We start from the raw sequence: 17,959 nt of genomic DNA, 5'->3' as shown, positions 1-17,959 counted from the left end.
TATTTCCTCGCTTTGTTGCAATCAGTTTTGGAATTATTTCTCTAAAATTACTACACATATTACACACAACACTTAAAAGTAATGCAGTACCTTAATTACTCCCAAGAGCAAGTAATTTGTTTACTCGTTACATTACTTTCATGTTACGCTGTAAAAAGACCTGATATGCACCATTTAACAAAAAAAAACTACAGGCTACAGTTCTACACACCAACACAAATCCCTATCCTAATAAGGACACACATATAGGACACACAAAGCTGACATCACAAAGTAAAGATGAAAACCAGCACAAAGAGACTTTAAAGCAATCGTCACAGTGATTCTGCTTTAGAAACATGAACATGTACAAATTGAGGCTGCAGCCTGACTGTTCATTGGTTTGTTACTTGTTGAAGTTCAGGGTCTGGCTGCTGTGCTGGGGTTGGCATTCACTCAGCTTTAATGCTTTCACCATTGCATTCTCATCCTTTTGTGGACTAAAAGTAAAAAAAAGTAAATAAAAAGTAATAAAAGTCAAATAAAAGTAAAGTCCATATCCACACTGCAGACTATGTTCCTCCTCGGACACACAAACTGAAATCAACTGTAGCGCAAGTGCAAGAACCAATAAGCAGGCAGACTAACAATTGCAAGGAACTGAATTACTAGGAACAGGTTCTCTTCAAGAACTTCAGGGACACCGCCATCACGTTCCACAATGATGCGAGTTTTATATTCCCATGGATCAACCAAGAAAGAAGCACCTGCTAAGCACCTTCAAGCTCGACTGCAATTTGCAGCTGCCCACATTAACTGGCCAAATGGATCCTGGTGAGAAGTTGATGGTCCAATTAGACAAAGACTGAGTTATTTTGCCACAATGACAAGAGGTATATTGGGAGGAGTAAAGGTGACTACCTCCAGAGTATTTAACTTCACATCAAATCAACAGCTAGATGGTTAAAACTCAGATACAATGATTCCAAACACACATCAAAACAGGTTTGGGATGAAACAGTCTAATATGAACCTTCTGAAATCGTCTTCCAAAAGCCTTAACCCTAACTCTACTGAAAATCTGTACTATACTTAAAAACTGTGTCCGTGCCGCAAAAGCAACCAATATAAATGAACTCTACCAATTCTGCCAGGTTAAATAGCCAGAATTATTGCTGATGGCTATCACAAGCATTTACCAACTATTAGTTGGTAATATAAATAATAAAATTACTAAAATGTTCTTAATAAAAGTAAGTACTGAAAGTGATGTATACTTTTGACCCTGTGTGGCTTAGAGAAAATCCTAAATATATTCAAACTTGTAATGCAAATTCTCTCTTTTTTAAACTTATTAAAGATGCATGCTGTACAATCATTCAACAGTGGAAAAAGATCAGTTCAAAGAAATCATTAAAAGCCCCAAATTACCATGAGAATCAAACCCATGATGAGTGTGTGTAAACTTCTGACCACAACTGTATATTTGCTTTTAAAAATTGAAAAGAAAGAACCCAAAACTGACCACAACAAAGAGTGGGGACCCAGGAGGAAAAAAGTACCAGCATTTAATATGTTTCTATCATGGCTTGCACTGGATATAAAACACCGGGACATGACCACAATGTAATTAACACATAAAACACCACACAAAAGCATGAATGCCAGTAACAGCATCTGCCACTTACACAGATTACATCATAGGCTCCTCAAAGATTCGCTGCAGAAATCTAAATAAGCCATATGTTTGAAACACTCCACTTTAGCACCTGTCTAGTTTAGGTTCTGCTACCATAAAGCTTAGCCTGCTCTGACTGGTGGGCTGAACTACTGAAATATAAGTAAAATAACACTGGTACCTAATTAATTCGAACCCCTTTTCTATGAGTCTCAGTATCGCTCCTTGAGAGTTATTGGCTGGCAACAAATCTTGGACTTCTTTCACACATGTTTGAACCCAAATCTGAGACACTTCTGCAGAAGTTGCTATACAGAAAGAGTAATATGCCACATTTTACTTGTTAAATTATTCACTATATCACATAACATTGGAGTGAAATTCACTTTCAATTGCTACCAACTGCACAACAACACAAGTCCCTTTCCCAGTAAGGACAAGATTGTTTCCAAGATATGCACGTGTCCAGCCCTCAAAATTTGTATCTCCTATACCAAGTGATACTCTGTCCCTGTTTATTGATTTAAAATTGTTGTCAAAGTTTCCAAACTCTCCGGCTGTCGCTCAACCAATTTTGACATAACACTAATCTGTGGGCATACACTCAAAACTAATGGAAAATTAGACACATGAGAAATTTGCTAATGTGGCTAATGCAAAGGTAGGAATAATCCGCTTGTTCTTCAATTCTATAAATTTAAAAGGGACATGCACAATGTGTTGATGAGCACTAAAGACCAATCAGCTATATGCAACTACAGACCAATCAGTCAGTCAGCCTGACGTAACATTTACCTACAAGACATAACCCACATTCCTCTATGACTGTAGCTACTTGCATCCAAACCCCATCGCTCTTCACACACAGCACTCAGAATCCTCTTTTAGCTTCCACTTCCGCCTTAATGAAAAAGACAGGACAAATCTATTTCACAGAATTATAATTTGAGACATTTTCTTGCCTGCAGGGTAATAAATAGACTGCTTTTTTTTCTATCTTATGTAACGTAAGAGTATGAGACAGTGAGGAGATGGAAAGTGAGACCACTCAGTGCTCCGAGGCTATATAAGAAGTGTTTGACAGAATGGAAAGATGGATTAGGGCGAGACTGAAGTGAAATTAGCCAATGAGCAGAGCTGTTTTTTTCTGCAGAGGGTTTGGGTTGCCACCTGACCAGGCTGCGTACCCTTGAGACAAAACACTGCAACTGAGGGCTATAGCGTAGATGAAACATGTTTTATGTTTCACATATATACTAACAAAAGAAAATATAATCACTACACTGTACTATTAATAGTTGTTACCTTGTGATCTTAACACTAAGGACAAAAGTGGCCCAAATAAATTGAATCCAAAGCAGAATGGTTGAACAATAAAGTTGGTGATAAAGAGGCCAAATCAATCAATGATCGGTCTGCCTCCTTACACCTTCCCAGCCCATCTCAGACTTAAAGTGGACGATTTACCTTAACTTGTATTTGATTCTGGTGTTTTCAACATGTTTTCAGACAATGAGTATTAGCAAAAGGCTCAGGCTTCAGACTATGCTAAATGCTCACTTTGTAACAGTGCTTTTTTTCACTCTTGGATCTTTACGATGTCAAAGAATGGCCACAGCCTTTTGCGAGGGTTAGGGTCAGGATACAGGGTTATATTTCTTGTTAACTTTGACATGCATATCCCAAGGCGACATATATGAAGCTGAAAATAAAGACAAAGGGGCAGTGGTTCTTACTGAAGACCTAAACCATTTAAAAAGTGTGATGATACAGCATGTACAGAACTGTGCAAAAGTCTCAAGCCAGCCCTCATTTCTTTATATTATTTTTGCTTCCAAGGCACCAAACTTTCCTGTAATTTATAGTGCTCTTTCTGAATTTCTTTCAAAGTTGTTGTTTTTTTTTTTTTTGGTTTGTTTTTTTTCAGTCCAGTCCTTCACCACTTTCAAATGAATGACTTTTGTTGTTTGTTAAGCCACTTAACACTGACCTATGACTCATTCAAGCATAAACAAGGCACCTATTTCAAGCAATGAACCAGTGTGGTATTTCCACATAACATAAACTGTATCTTTAGGCACTTTGTTACTAGCAGTCTTAAAAAACAATTTTAGTTCCAATTTCTTTAGTTAAATCTAGTAAAAATGCCATACATACATAAAATAGTATTTCTGCACCAACAAGATGATTTCTGAAGACCCACAAATTTGGCATATCTCAGTATGCTTTGCACTGGTTCCTTAAAAAGTGTTTCCTCTGAAAGTAATGCCCTTACTAGGACATATTTGAGAGACATATTTGGACATTAAACTGCTCCATCTACTGTTCAGTGAAGCGTCACTGAACTGAAAGTGAGTGGAAACAGGTCTAATGAAGAGATGAGTACAAATTTGACCAAATGACCATCAACATATACAGAGGAGATCAGAAGATATGTACAACAGTGACTGTTTATAGCCATCTATAAAACACGGTGAAGGCTCTGTTATGGTTTGGAGCTACATTTCAGCCAGTGGTGTTTGAGATCTTGTCAACACAGAAAAGTAACATCAGAGTTTGATCCACCATTCAATACCATCTGTAAAACATCTGATTGGTAACAGCATCATTTTTCAGCATGACAATGATCCCAAACACAGTGCGAATATAGTAAAAGCACACCTGGATAGAAATACCACACAATGGAGTACTATCAATCATGGAATGGAACTGGAATTCCCAGAGCCTGGATTTCAACATTCATGAGAGAAAAGGGGGAAAAAAGGCAGAGAACATCCAAAGAAAAGCCTAAAATGTTCTTCAAGACTGGAGAACTTTTCCTGAAGACTACTTTAAAAAATTGGAAGAAAACCCGTCTAAAAGAGTTCAGGCAGTGCTGTGAAATAAAGGTGGTCACACCAAATATTCTCTTTCAAGGTAGAATTATTAGGATTAGAACTGTTTGTTAGAAAAACTCTAAAATAAAAAAACTATTTATTTTTCATTTCCTATGAAAATGTAAAGCCACGAGTGGCTTAGCCATTACTTTGAAAAGGGGATTATGTCACAGGGTTATATGATGCATCAGTTTTAATCCCACCAACCTCACCCTATTCTTGATTCAGATGTTTTCAAGGGATTTAATGACAATAAGACGAAAACTACCTTTTAAAAAAACTATTCTTTAAATCGCTTAGATTATGGAGAACTTGTGCATAAATCAAACTACAGACAAAAACATTAAAAAAAACTTTCAGATGTATGTAGCTCAAATTAGGATTTGTTGTGTTAATAGGAAGAGCTGCAGCCATGCCAATTTAGAATTTACTAAAATTTAGTAAATATGAAATATTTCACTAAAAGATACTTGAAAATAAAACAGTGAAGAAGAAAAAGGGCATCATCTTGATTTGTAGGCAACCCCTGTAGTAAACCCTTACTGTTCATAAGAAAATCCAACCTCCAGTAATTCTTATTGAAATATTCTCATGGGTGAAATTTTAACTTGCTCAAGGATCAACAAAGCAAGAAAGCATGTTCTGAATTTCCAAAAACATATAATTGACAAGTCTTGATCAAAATGGTGGACTGACCAGAGAGACTTACACACCGCTGTACACAGCTTCATGCTGCTAGCATGACAACGACAACTAACAGATCAACTGAGAGTGCAGCCAGTCCCTGAGGCTAAAAGCAAAGCGACACATGAGAAGCATTACCAGGGATATTTCACAGCACTTTGATTCAAATGTCTCATTTTGGTCAGTTCAGCACAGAGGACCCACGGACATTAAACTGTCTGGCTTTGCCCAGAATGAAATTACCCCCAGCCTCTGGGTTCCACTATCACACACGCCTGAGGACGCACACCAAGATCAGCTCGATTGTCCCCTATGCCATACAATGGACCCATCCATCACTCAAGGGAATGGGTCCACTGGACTCATCCATTCGTTAACAGAATGGGTATGCCGTGACAGGCCTGTCTTGCTAAAGCCTCTAATCCAGAGTTATGGCACAGTGTGTCTGTGTTACTGTTAAATGTAGTACTATATGCCAGCTGTTGCCAGCAGGTTCTCATCTGAGGACAGTCTAAAGAAACACACCGTCGATCATCGATCATTCTATGATGAACATAAAAGCACAAATATTGCCCGAGAAGGAGCAGGACATTTAGGTCATAATGTAAAAGTACTGCAAATAAATTGTTTCAGGTTCACTCCTGCAGAAAAAAAACACCTGCATGTTCACAACATAATGTGGGGCGCTCTCCTCTCAAGCAGAAAAAGAGTTAAAAAGGTGGATGCTTCAGTTGTGATTAGATACTGTAGCAGCACAGATAAACTCATATACAGGGACGGAAGGGAAGCTGAGAGGCTCGAGATAACTAGAAAGTAATATTCTTGCAATAACAAGACACTTGCTAAGCTGTACACTGCTATCAGCATTAAGAGGAAGTTCTGACCAAGAAAAAGAAACAAAGAGCCAAAGGGAGACAGATAGAACAGGCTGTCACCTTTGAAACTGCCTGTGTTTTCAGCAAGAAGTAAGTAGACCAGCAAGGGAAACTAAAAGTCTTAACTACTTGCAATCACTTTAAAAGCATGCGTAAAACACTCCCTCTCCTTCTGTCCAGGTGCAGGCATGCAGAGCTGGCTTTTTCCTCCGACTCCCTTGGCTCTTTTGTGAGGCCCATTGACGAAAGGGAGATCCACTCAAGGTGGGAAGAAAGAAACACCTCATCCTTGACTATTTGATTAACAGCTGTCTTCTGTGCCAGAAAATCCAACCCCCACATTTTTCCCTCCCAACCCTGAACCCCTAGTTGTCTCCTGAAAGAGCAGGTCTGTATCACACACTTCTAGAGTTACTCTGCAGATCAAACTGGAGAGGAGAGCAGAAAGGCAAGAAATCCTCTGAGATATCAGAAGGAAGAGGGAAGGACAAGCAGTGGGAAGACTGGGGAACAAACAGTGAGAGGAGGAAGAGAGAGAGAGAAGGGGGAATGGCACAGCTTAACAAGATGGCAGGAGGTGCAATTTAGCAAGGGTGCAAAAGTGTAGGAAATCATTGGCAATGAGGCAAAAGACTGAGGCAGATACTGGAAACTAGGACAGAATAAGATTAACATCTTAACTTTTTCATTTGCATTTTGTGCTCTGCTGTTGCATTTCATTTGTTTATCATGTAAGATGGTAACGAGCAGCATGCCTTTCCTCAAAGTTAATGATCTTTCCTTAATGATCAGCTTTGTTTTTCCAAAGCTGTTAGTTTTGTGAGATTCATCCCATTAGTCCTGGTCACATTGCTGAAATCATTTCTTTTGTTCCAAACAACCATTTCATGAAAATAAAGCTGGAGAAATTTACCGCTAATAATTCATTCATGGTTAAGATTTTAGATTTACTAGTCATCCTAATCAAAAAGAGGCTCAAAAAACAACAATAAACAGTAATAAAAACAGTGATCGTCAACTGAGAAGTTCAGTCCAGGGCACCAGCTCTAGCCAGTCTACTCTGCTTAAACCTGAATTGTCTATCATGCATCCATCAGTGTGTAAAAGCACAGAATAAAGTGCTGCTTAAATGTGTGGAAAATGGGTGAATGTGGCTTATAATGAGAGCACTTTGAGTGATCAGTGATCCATTTACCAAGACTTCTACCAGGATTTGGCATCCTATTAAAGATGGCTTTTTTGGAATCAAACAAACTCTATACACTATTTTTTTTTTACAGCACACTAAACATCTCTGGAGATGGTCAGTACTAATGTGAAGAACATGACTTCTACTGGGTTAAAATGTGTAAACAAAAAACAAAAAACCCCACACTGGTCCTATAAAACATAAAAAACAGCACAGGTGGCACACTAAAGAATTCCAGAGCAGTGGGGGAGGAATATTCCAGAGGGTACCAACTCCCCCCGGCACTACAGCTCCCTACTTTCTCACAACGGGGACCAATCGCCAATGTAACTTCCTGCTAGGCCATAAACAAACAATGCAATCAACTGAAGTCAGGCTGAAAATCCTCTACTGCCTAAGAGGTCAAGAGGTATACACCAGTCATAATTTTCAGCTGTGGCTGTGACAGTTATATGGCTGCCTAGTTTGGCTGTACTGCAAGTGGAACAAGCAGTTTAACTACTTGAACATTTTCCCCCCGTTTCTTAAGGCAGCCCATCTCTACGAGGAGGGAGCAGTGTAAAATACAACTCTGTTGATTAAAAAAGATGGGACTTTGTGTAAAATGTTAACAAAATATACGCTTAAATGGAAGTTTTGAAAACTAAATGTTCTCCCGGACTCACATGTTCCTGGATCTCAGGCTGAAATTTCCTTTGCAGGATTTTTTATTTCATAATGCACCGAATGTTCTCAGTAGGAGGCAGGTCTGTACTGCAGGCGGGTCAGCTTAATTGCCAGACCTGTTTACTACAGCCATGCTGCTGTCATTTGGTATTTTCTTGCTTAAATAAACAAGGCTTTCCATGGAAAGGACATCATCTAAATATAATCACACAATATGTTACTCAATGACAGATGTGCAAATTCATTCAACTCATGCCACATGAACTCATACACCCCATGCCGTCATGAATCACAGCTCTTGAAGTGCACTCTGATAACTAGCCAGACAATCCCTCTCCTCAACAAACAGTATTTATCCATCAGCAATATCAAAAAAAACAAATTTAGATTTGTAAGACCGCAGGACGATTTTACATCTTCCTTCTGTTTTTAAATGAACCAGCTTGCAGCGAGGATGACAACATTGTGAGATCTTGTTATATCTGTTTTTATTTTTGCATGAATTTTAGCTTGCAATTGTGTATCGTGTTTTGCTTTTGATGGGGACTATCCTGAGATTGAGACTTCTCAGTCTGATTCACTGCACACAGAGATTTCTCTGGATTACTTCAATCTTTCTGCACCGATGATGACAAACTTCTCAAACTTCAATTTGGCTGAGAAGCATGATCCTTAAATTTATATACTCTATACTGCATGAACTCCACAATCTTTCTATTTACACCGTTGCTGAATAATCTCTTTCTCTCCATCACATCACAGAGAGGCCGACTGTGCAACACTCTCAAATATTGGGTGACCACTTTTCGATCAAAGAGCAACCCCACAGGCCAACTTTTAGGAGAAAACTTGTCTCCAAACAATCGTGGTCTGACTCAGACTGACTTCAATCACTCAATGACAGATTGGTAAAGGTTTGCAAATAGTTGTTGTCTAATATATAAATGCAGACATATTGCTAACACATCGTAATCAATCGGAGTCAGCCTGTGCCGATGAGTGCAACAAATCAGCGGCACATCTCTTTGCAACATGGCACTCAACTATCTGAGTACCCTATTGCCCTACAGCTGGTTTTATTCTGGTTATATTCATATACAAAAGCAAAGTTGCTAAACGCCTATGTCCTTCTGCATTTAATAAGCTTCCTGCAGCAGCTATGGCACTATTTGTGGAGAAGTTTCTAATTCAAATGTATATATTTATGGCTTTATTTCTGTCAGTTAATTTCTGCATGTAGATTTTTTAGACAGCTACAAACTGTATTTGCAAACTGACAGTAGGATGGTGGAAGACTGCCTCCACAAGTCAGTCATGACTTAATGCATTTCACTCACAAAAGTCGTTTTCAAGATGGCAACTGCCTGCAAGTAGTCACAGACCCGATCCCTTTCTTCAAAGCAACCATTTTAGAGGCAACGAGATCACAAGTTCATTCATCCTCCCCTTCAACAGGTCTAGTCTTCGATGACCATTTCCTCTAGTCTTGAGATGTTTCACATGTTTTGCGATTGATGCACATATGTCAGTCTCCTGTCAAGACATTGCTGTCATCAAATTGAAATTCAATACAAATAAAAATAAAAATATATTTTTCACAATACAATTAGTGGTCTCATTTTCAACATTTCATTTTTTTAGTCTTTTTGCTATTTTGTAACTAAATATATGGTTTAAATAACGAGAATAAGTAAGATATATTAAAGATTAAGTTATACATAAAGCTGGAGTTTTTGCCATTCATATGAGAATGTAGGGCATGCTTTCCCTGTCATAAAATAAATAAATAAATAAATAAAAATACTCCAACAGCAGCAACAAAGTACTGCACATTGATCTGGCTCATTTAATGTCCAAACCTACACATCATCTGTGTAGGTCTCCTCTGACGTCATGCCAGTACAGTAACTACACATCCTTGTTCCATTATTTGAACAATGCACACATTCATACACTCACACACACGAGAACAGGAATTTGCCTGTCTACACTAAAGCAAAACAAAACCCACATCACCCACACTAGTGAAAAGGCGCATTTCAACGCTTGTGCGGAAGCTCTCCAAGGGATGTCAGACATGTCTTCTTTTGGGCACGCTGATCTTAGATTAGGCCTGCAAGTCAAGCCAGCACTCTGGGATACACAGACGTCAGCTTCAAAGAGTGAGAGGAAATGTCGTGCCCTTCCTGTCACTCCCAGTCAGAAATGACGTGACTGTGATGCTATGAAGAGATTACAGATTCAAATTGTAAAACAAAGAGAAAAAAAAACAGTATGACCTAAGAAAGGTAAAAATAAAAACATTGTACAAATGCCCGCACGCACACACACACACACACATATATATATACAGAGTTTTCAATAAAGAGTGCAAGGCTAAATATGACCACTCCAATCATATTCAGGGCATTAGTTTACACCATTCTCATGTCCTTCAATCACTCAGAACAATGAACTTTTTATCCTGACTGGATGCCGAATTAACTTTAAGGGATTCCCCTAATGTGCTCACTGACTGTAACCCAGACACCTCTTCATCCATCTCCACACTCCTCTATTAATGGTTAACCATGTATTTGTCTTCCTCTCCCTTATCGGCTCTTCAGTGCCTTAAAGGTTTTACTAATAACATGGGGAGAGGTAACACATCGGTGTCTCTACAATGTATGTCAAAGCTTGGTTTGATGAAGAAACAGCCATGAAGACAACAGGAATACATACAAATAGGCAAGAGATAATCCTGTTTTGTATGTACTGTACAGGATGCTGGTAGCAGGCCGTTCATAACTCAAGACTCCTGCAACGCTTTTGAACCCAAATTGTTGGACAAAATACAAACAAAAAAAATCTTATGGAAATACTTTGAGCTGCTGGCTTCATATCTTTAAAGCTACATTTGCACAAGTCTAGTGCTTTGTGTGTGTGAATCATAGAGCCTCGTGGGTACACAGCATACGTGGTACAGCCTTTGAGTCCAGACATGCCCTTACTTGACTTCTTAATCTTCAGTTTCCTGCCCTCCCTTTCGTATCTCAGTATAAAAACTTCACGCCACTGTGATTCCTCCCCTGCTTCGCCTCTCCCCTCTCTTCTCAGTATCACACTACAACAGCTTTATGCCTTCTTGCCACAGCTCCCTGGTCCATAGCCCCTCCGCTCCTGCTGTTTCCACTGGGGCACTGCACAAAAACTGCGCTTGGCTTGATCCCAACAAATGGGGCCCTCATACCTCCCAATCTCTAGATTAAATAGCACCAGTCTCTGAAGTCTTTCCAGGGGCTAATGGCTTTTGTTGCTGGGAATAATCCACACATCCTCTCCCACATCCTGGGGGTCTGCTGGCCTGTTGTGAACCCCGCCTTTACCCTCTTCATGTCTCTCTCATCTCCATCTCAATCTGCGCTTCCATTTTGGTTGACCTCCCAGCCTTTCTATAGCACAACCCTGCGGTTATGTGTTGAGGCATCCACGACTGAACCACCAACATTGAAGGGAGGATGCAGTTGTCTGACACTGGGTTGAGAACCATGCAGAGTTTTATAGGGAGTCAGTGCAGGTGCTGTCTGAAGCTTAATGAAGGCCCTAAATCTCTTCTGTCATTTGCAGCTAACTGGAGCCTAAGCAGCCAGAGAAAAGGGGATAAGTGCCTGGGAGCCATCCTCATAAGGAAAAGAAAACATCCGTCAAACAACAACCACGGCAGAACAGCCTCGGTGTCAGCACTTGACGTCCATTCAAAATAAATACAGCAGGGAGACACATTTTCACAAGATGGGGCAAGAATGTTTTCCATGGATGAAAGAGCGCTGGGTTTTTGGATAAAAAGAGACTAAAAAAATGCAAAGTCGAGAATGAGGTCTGTTCTGTTGCCCGTTTGTCCCTCTTTGTTGCTTAAAATAGCTCTGATTAAGACCACACTTTGCTACAACGTCAGCAAATCACGCAGACTACATAACCAGGTATGAGCTCATATCCTGTCTGGGGCACTTTTTCTATAGCAGTGTAAAAGAGGGGAGGATAAAAGCAGATGGAGAGAGAAAGAGAGACTGTGGTTGTAAACCGCAGACACTAGGATGCTTACCGGCCACCCTGATCAGCTTACTTAATTAGAATAGTTTTTTTAAAGGCCCAAACATTCATCACCTTGAATTTACTTTAATATCCAAGTTTTGCTTAACTTATAAGGCTACTAGATGCAATCAGCTGTATCTATAAAGATGTCATACGCAGCCTAAAGAATGTAGAGAAAATATGAAACCATGACTTCTGGGGAATGCCCAAGGGCACGAAATGTGATCAACCACACAAGTGGAGAGGAAAGACAAGGACGACAAACACAGTAGCCTTGAAGATCGAGCAATATTATGAGAGCAAAGAGAGTAACAGAAAGTCGGGGGATGAAAAGAGAAGCAGTGAAGGGTAAAGACGTGACAGAAGCAGGACACATCTGATTTTCAGAACACAAGGATTACAAAAAAAAAAGGGGGGGGGGGAGACTAAGCTAATAAAAGGAGAATAAATATGGAAATGGAGCACGGGGAACAGATCTAAGGACAGAGACAAGCTGAGGGTGAAGAGGAAATAAATACATGAAGGGTTATTATCTATAGCGTCCAAAACAATAAATCTGTCATCCTGTGGCTTCGTGACCACCCATCAGCCTCCAGACCTCCACTACTAAACCTGCATAAAAACATAAATACACACAGGTCTAGTGTACGTTGGAGAGGCTAAGGACCACCTGAAACATCCTGGAAAAAAACAAAGATGCAACAGAGCAGCCTATTGACTGATGATGCTGTCAGTTAGAGGGGATATCCCTAGTATGGTCCTTTCAGTCACACAGGCTCGGCCTTGTGAGTACAGGAGGAAAAACAAAGGAAGAAAGAAAAAAAGAAACAAGGGGGGGAAAGCACCAAGGTTAAATTATGTTAAAAAGAATTGGAATAACAATTTTGGAAAAAAATCTCAGGAAATAGCTGTTTGGAATGGAAAAGTGAATTGAGGCAAAAAGAGGTGGTGAGTTTCTGAGTTTTGGAAACAGGATGAGGGAAGGGAGGGAACAGAAAAAGTAAATAATAGTCAAGGGCAAATTAATGGACAACGAATAAGGAGGAGAGTGTAAGGAAAAAGGGGTTTAAGGAGATGCTTAGTAAAGAGGCTGAAGTCTTCTTTAAAACTCTGTTAGTCTTTTTATTTGCTTTAATCTAGCTATTTTAATGTTTCCTGCTTAAAAAGACAACAACACCACACAATTACATCATTTTTTAAGCACCATGCATATGCGAGTCATAACTCCTGCAGGCCCGTGCTGGAAGCAGTTATGTGGGGGCACAAAGGAGGGATGACAAGTGATTGAACAAAGTTTAAAGCTGGAGTCTTTAATTCAGAAAGAATTTGCATGTGGAGGATCTCCACAGAAAAGATTAAGAAAGAGCGAGGGGGTTTCGAAATGTGGAGTGTGCCATTCATCATACAACCCTGAAACACTTTGCCTGTAGAAACCAAAACAGAAGCAGCAGGGTGAAGTTTAAAAAAACAAGTGCTTGATTGTCGCTTTGCTGTGGGAAATCTTTGATGTTTCTTCACAAGGTTTTACATGGCCGTCCATAGATTGGTCTGCGTACACCTAGATTAAATGACAGTAAAAAATCCTCCGCCGAAACCAAATAACTGCTATAATATTCTTTTACATTAACAGCGGATCATACTGTATGACTACAGTATCCACTTGTGTAAATCCCAACCTTTCAGTTCCCCTCTGCAGCTTTTCGGCATTATTCTGCTAACTGTTCAAGAAATCAAGAAACTTCTGTAAAAGAACTACCAACCATTAGTGAGCAAACAACTTTACTCAAATAACTTTTGTTTTGCAACTTGTGAAAGTAAAAAAGGAACTACAGAGAAGCAGTGTGACATTTCTGTGTTGACAGGTTGTTTCTGCTGCTCCTAGGTGGTCAACCAATCAAATGTTATAAGTTTAAAAAAGCTGTAATACAAGACCTTTGATGGAAATTGGAGTAAACTGGTGAAAGCGGTTTATTAAAACATGTGCAGACAAGCATAGAAATATAGTACATAACTCAAAAGCTGAGATTGTTCAGTTCTAACAAGACTGAAAGTCAATATTTGGTATGACCACCTTTATTCTTTAATGCAACCTGAACTCTTAGACAAGATTTCTTCTCATTTCTTTAAGTAGTCATCAGGAATAGTTCCCCAGGCGCCTTGAATGAGGGCTCTGTGGAGGCCAATCCATGACTGATAGTGGTTCATTGAGTGTTTTTGCTATGTCAGGATTATGTTTGGGATCATTGCTGAAACATTAAGCAGTTCCCAATCACATGCTTTATAGATGGTATTGCATGGTGGATCAAAATTGGACAGTACCTTTCTGCATTCACAATTCCATCAATTTTCAAATGCAGCCCTAAACAATGACAGATGATATTTAACTGTTGTATTTAGTTTTTAGGCCACCTCTTTTTTTTTTTTTTTTAAATGTTCAGGTACAAGGACTGGACTGCAAATGAGTGAAAGAGCAGCCAGTGTCCAAAGACAAACTGTAAAAAGACCTTCAGAAAACCTGGAGAACAACTGCTCTTAAAAAACATAAAAGACAGTCTTCTTCTTGTAACCAAAATATAAAGAAATGAGGAGTGGCTCAAGACTTTAGCACAGTACTATATAGTGCTTTTCTTCACTCACTGGCCAGTCAAAGTGCTTTTCACTTACACAAGCCTTTATAGTATACGTAGTGTTTGTTTTACAATAAACTTTAAGTGCTTTATCTATTTCAAATCAACAATGATGGTCATTTAAAAATTGAGAATTAACAGTTACACTAAGAAACAAATCTTTTGACCGTGAAAGGAAACTGGAGGACCCACAAGCAAACATGAAAACGACTAGCAGAGTATAAATTCTTCATCATCAACTCGCGGTACAACTAACAAACACCTCACAGTTTACTTCTATTAATTTTAAACCTGAAGTCCTGTTCACTAATATTTTTTCTCTCGTTCCAGCATTTCTTTATAATCTACTCCTTGCAACCTCTTAACAAAAACATAGATGTCATTACCTGGCCATTCCCAGACTTGAGAACCCTGCTGGGACAATGAGAACATCAAGTCGGGGAAAGGGGTGCACCCCCAGAACAGCATGGGCTGCAGCCAAACATTGAGGCAACAGCTTAAGGACTCCCATCTGCAAAAGGGAAACAAACCAAAAGCAAAGAAATGTTATTATAGCTCACATATTTAAATAAAAAGGATTTTTTTTAACCGCTCCCCATGGAAATACAGTCTAATATGTTTACCAGGGTGCCAAGAGATGGTAGTTGAAAACCTCTGACACAGTGACACAAACGTCAACTCATGCCGTCTCCTTTAATCATACAAAATTTAATTAGCACAACTCTCAGTGGCTCTTTGTCAGAACCCACCTGGGCCTTTTGCAGAAGGCAGGCAGGGCTAAATACACGGTGTGGAATCACCCGCTGGGACCAAGCCGACTGCTCAGTAAATCGGCAAGGGTAGTCGCCATGGGAACAAGAAATGCCGTCATCCACCATGCCTGAATAATCAGTTACAGAGAGTCCCTCATCCTCAAGGGAAGAGTAACAGAATGCAGAGTCTACGCAGGTAGTCTGGTCCCTGCTGTAGAAGAAAACAGGAAAGAAAAGTTTAACCAAAGGCTAATAACAACATTTTTTAAATTTCCATTTTTTTCTTTTTGACTACATAGACCTTGAAATACTGAACCATCCATGGCACAGTGTGCACTGTCTCACCGAAATGAAAGGAGTGGAAATATGGAAATGACAGTATACATCACAAACCACAATGAGCCCAAAAATATCTAAGTGCCGACATGCAATCACATTCACTCTAATCCAATATCCAGCACTAAGTCTGTCCTCGGCATCAGAACCGTTCCAAGGGTTTCAAGCAACAGCCAAGTTTCCTTCAAGCCATTCACTGAAAATAAAGGCCCTCCTTGTAGTTGGGGAATCATGGGGCCTGCAGCAGGCTATGGCTGGGCTGCTGCTGGAGGACAACCATGAGGGGGAGGAGGAGAATTACTGGAAACCACTGGCAGACTTGCCAACCTGCTGGCCGGCAAAAGGGAGACCCCAGATCGACCATGCCCTGCACAGAGGAAACCAGCCCTTTCGAAATGCTCCAACCTGCGTTTTATATCCTGTATGTCTATAAAATTTATGTAAGCCTCAGTTTTTCTATCCAACAATAATTTCTGCTGGGCACTGAACCTAATGTAATATGGTGAAAGCCTTTATGCATTTGTCATAAAAAAAAGCTGATTGAGTGCTGCACACTATTCATCACCCTAACTTCACCTGCACCATTTTTGGTGAAGTGTAAGGAAAGTTTGACCATAGAATGTGGAAGGGCCAGACTTAGGTTAATAACAGTCTGGAGAAGAGGTCCTACTAGAAGGAAAGAACACAGGAAAAACTAATAAAATACCTGCCAGTCTGGAGAGGAGAGCCCTTTACTACTTCACTTGAAGAACTTCCAAGTCTAGACACACGCTCAGCCTCAGTCCACTGCCCATACTCAGGCCCAAGTTTGGCAGTCTTGCCACAGTCTGTCCCGTCCCTCACCCCTTTTTCCAGCTCTGGGGGGATTTCTGTTGTGACTTGTTGCCAGTGACCCACTGCCAAAGTGAAGGTGGAAGCGGGCATGGGCATTGTAACATAGTAATTCCACGTTAAGAAATCTGCAGAGAAAATGCCAAAGAAGTGCCAGAGAGAGAAAATAAAAATGTCAAAGGTACAGAAGTAGTAAAGAGTTTAGACGACTGGCAGCATGGAGAAAGAAACAGAAGAAAAATCTGAACTGAAATGCCATTTTGCTTTTACTACACTGTCCAATCTGATGTGTTTATCTTTGACATTTTATTTCTTTTTAGTCCCACCCATCGGTACAGAGTGACACAATTCTCATGTCCACCTTTCAGATGATGTGAAAGTTATTAAAATCTTGAAAGGCAGCCAGAGAATTATCTCAGTCTGGAAACTGTTACTTCTATTATAAGTAAACTCATAGTACTTTGCAAAAGTATTGAGCCATATTTCTTTATTGTGTTTCCAAGAAAAGAGACATTCTTCTAATTTTTTAAATAGTCGTAAGTAATAGTTCTCCAGTCTTTCTGAATGTCTTTCAAAGGTTGTTTGAATACTGGCTGCTTTTTTGCACATTTCCTAATTTCCAGTCCTTGTACCTCACTATTTCAGAGGAATGGTTTTTTGTTTACGCCACTTAACACTGACCTATGAATCATTCAAGAATAAAAAAAAGCACCAAACTCAAGGAATGAATCAATGTTATGTCTACACAACAGACAACCTACCAAGAACCCAATTTTAAATTGTATTTTTAGACTCTTTGTTACCAGCAGCTTGTTGCAAAACCACATAATTTGTTCCACTTTATTTAGTTGAAGCTAGGAAAAAGATGAAGAGTATCTGAAAGTCATATCCTTAATAACTAGGAAAAAGAAAAAAAACCCAACAAAGACCTGATGCGGGATCTGAGACTCATTATAAATGGGCACAGCGTGGCTGTTAAGAAAGGGCAACAGGAAGAAAGGGCTGATGTATGCTAAATTACAAATTGTAAAGGAAGTCAGGAGAGAGGTCCTGACAGCCATCTGTAAGACACAGTGGAGGCTCTGTCATGGTTTGCCACTCCATTTCAGCCAGTGATGTTGGGGATCTTGATGATGAATGAAGTACAACCATCAGATTTCGATCCACCACGCAAAACCATCTGGAAAAAATCTGATTGGCAACAGCTTCATTTTTCAGCATGGCAATGATCCCAAACACACTGCTAATGCAGTAAAAGCATACTAAGGAGAGAAACACATACAATGGAACACCATCAGTCATGGATGGAATCCCCAGAGCCCGGACCTCAACATTACTGAAGCAGCATTGGATCATCTCAATGGAGAACGGATTAAAAAAAAGGCACACATCCAA

The 17,959-nt window shown here is 39.7% G+C and overlaps 1 protein-coding gene across 2 annotated transcripts in view; it reads right to left on the bottom strand.

The window, feature by feature from the left end:
• aopep (aminopeptidase O (putative)) overlaps positions 1-17,959 on the bottom strand; it is an 89,880-nt gene that overhangs the window by 68,488 nt on the left and 3,433 nt on the right. For both annotated transcript variants that reach the window (XM_006789804.3, XM_035907341.2), the window contains exons 4-6: positions 16,440-16,692; positions 15,395-15,608; positions 15,032-15,156 (exon numbers count right to left, since the gene is read on the bottom strand). In XM_006789804.3, coding sequence (XP_006789867.2) covers positions 15,032-15,156; positions 15,395-15,608; positions 16,440-16,692 — 592 coding nt within the window. The remainder of the gene's footprint in view (positions 1-15,031; positions 15,157-15,394; positions 15,609-16,439; positions 16,693-17,959) is intronic.

Source organism: Neolamprologus brichardi, chromosome 12, assembly GCF_056152115.1.
Source record: "Neolamprologus brichardi isolate AB-2024 chromosome 12, ASM5615211v1, whole genome shotgun sequence".
Classification (NCBI taxonomy): Eukaryota; Metazoa; Chordata; class Actinopteri; order Cichliformes; family Cichlidae; genus Neolamprologus; species Neolamprologus brichardi.
Note: the sequence above shows the minus strand (reverse complement) of the source record. Positions and strands in the feature narration are given on the sequence as shown.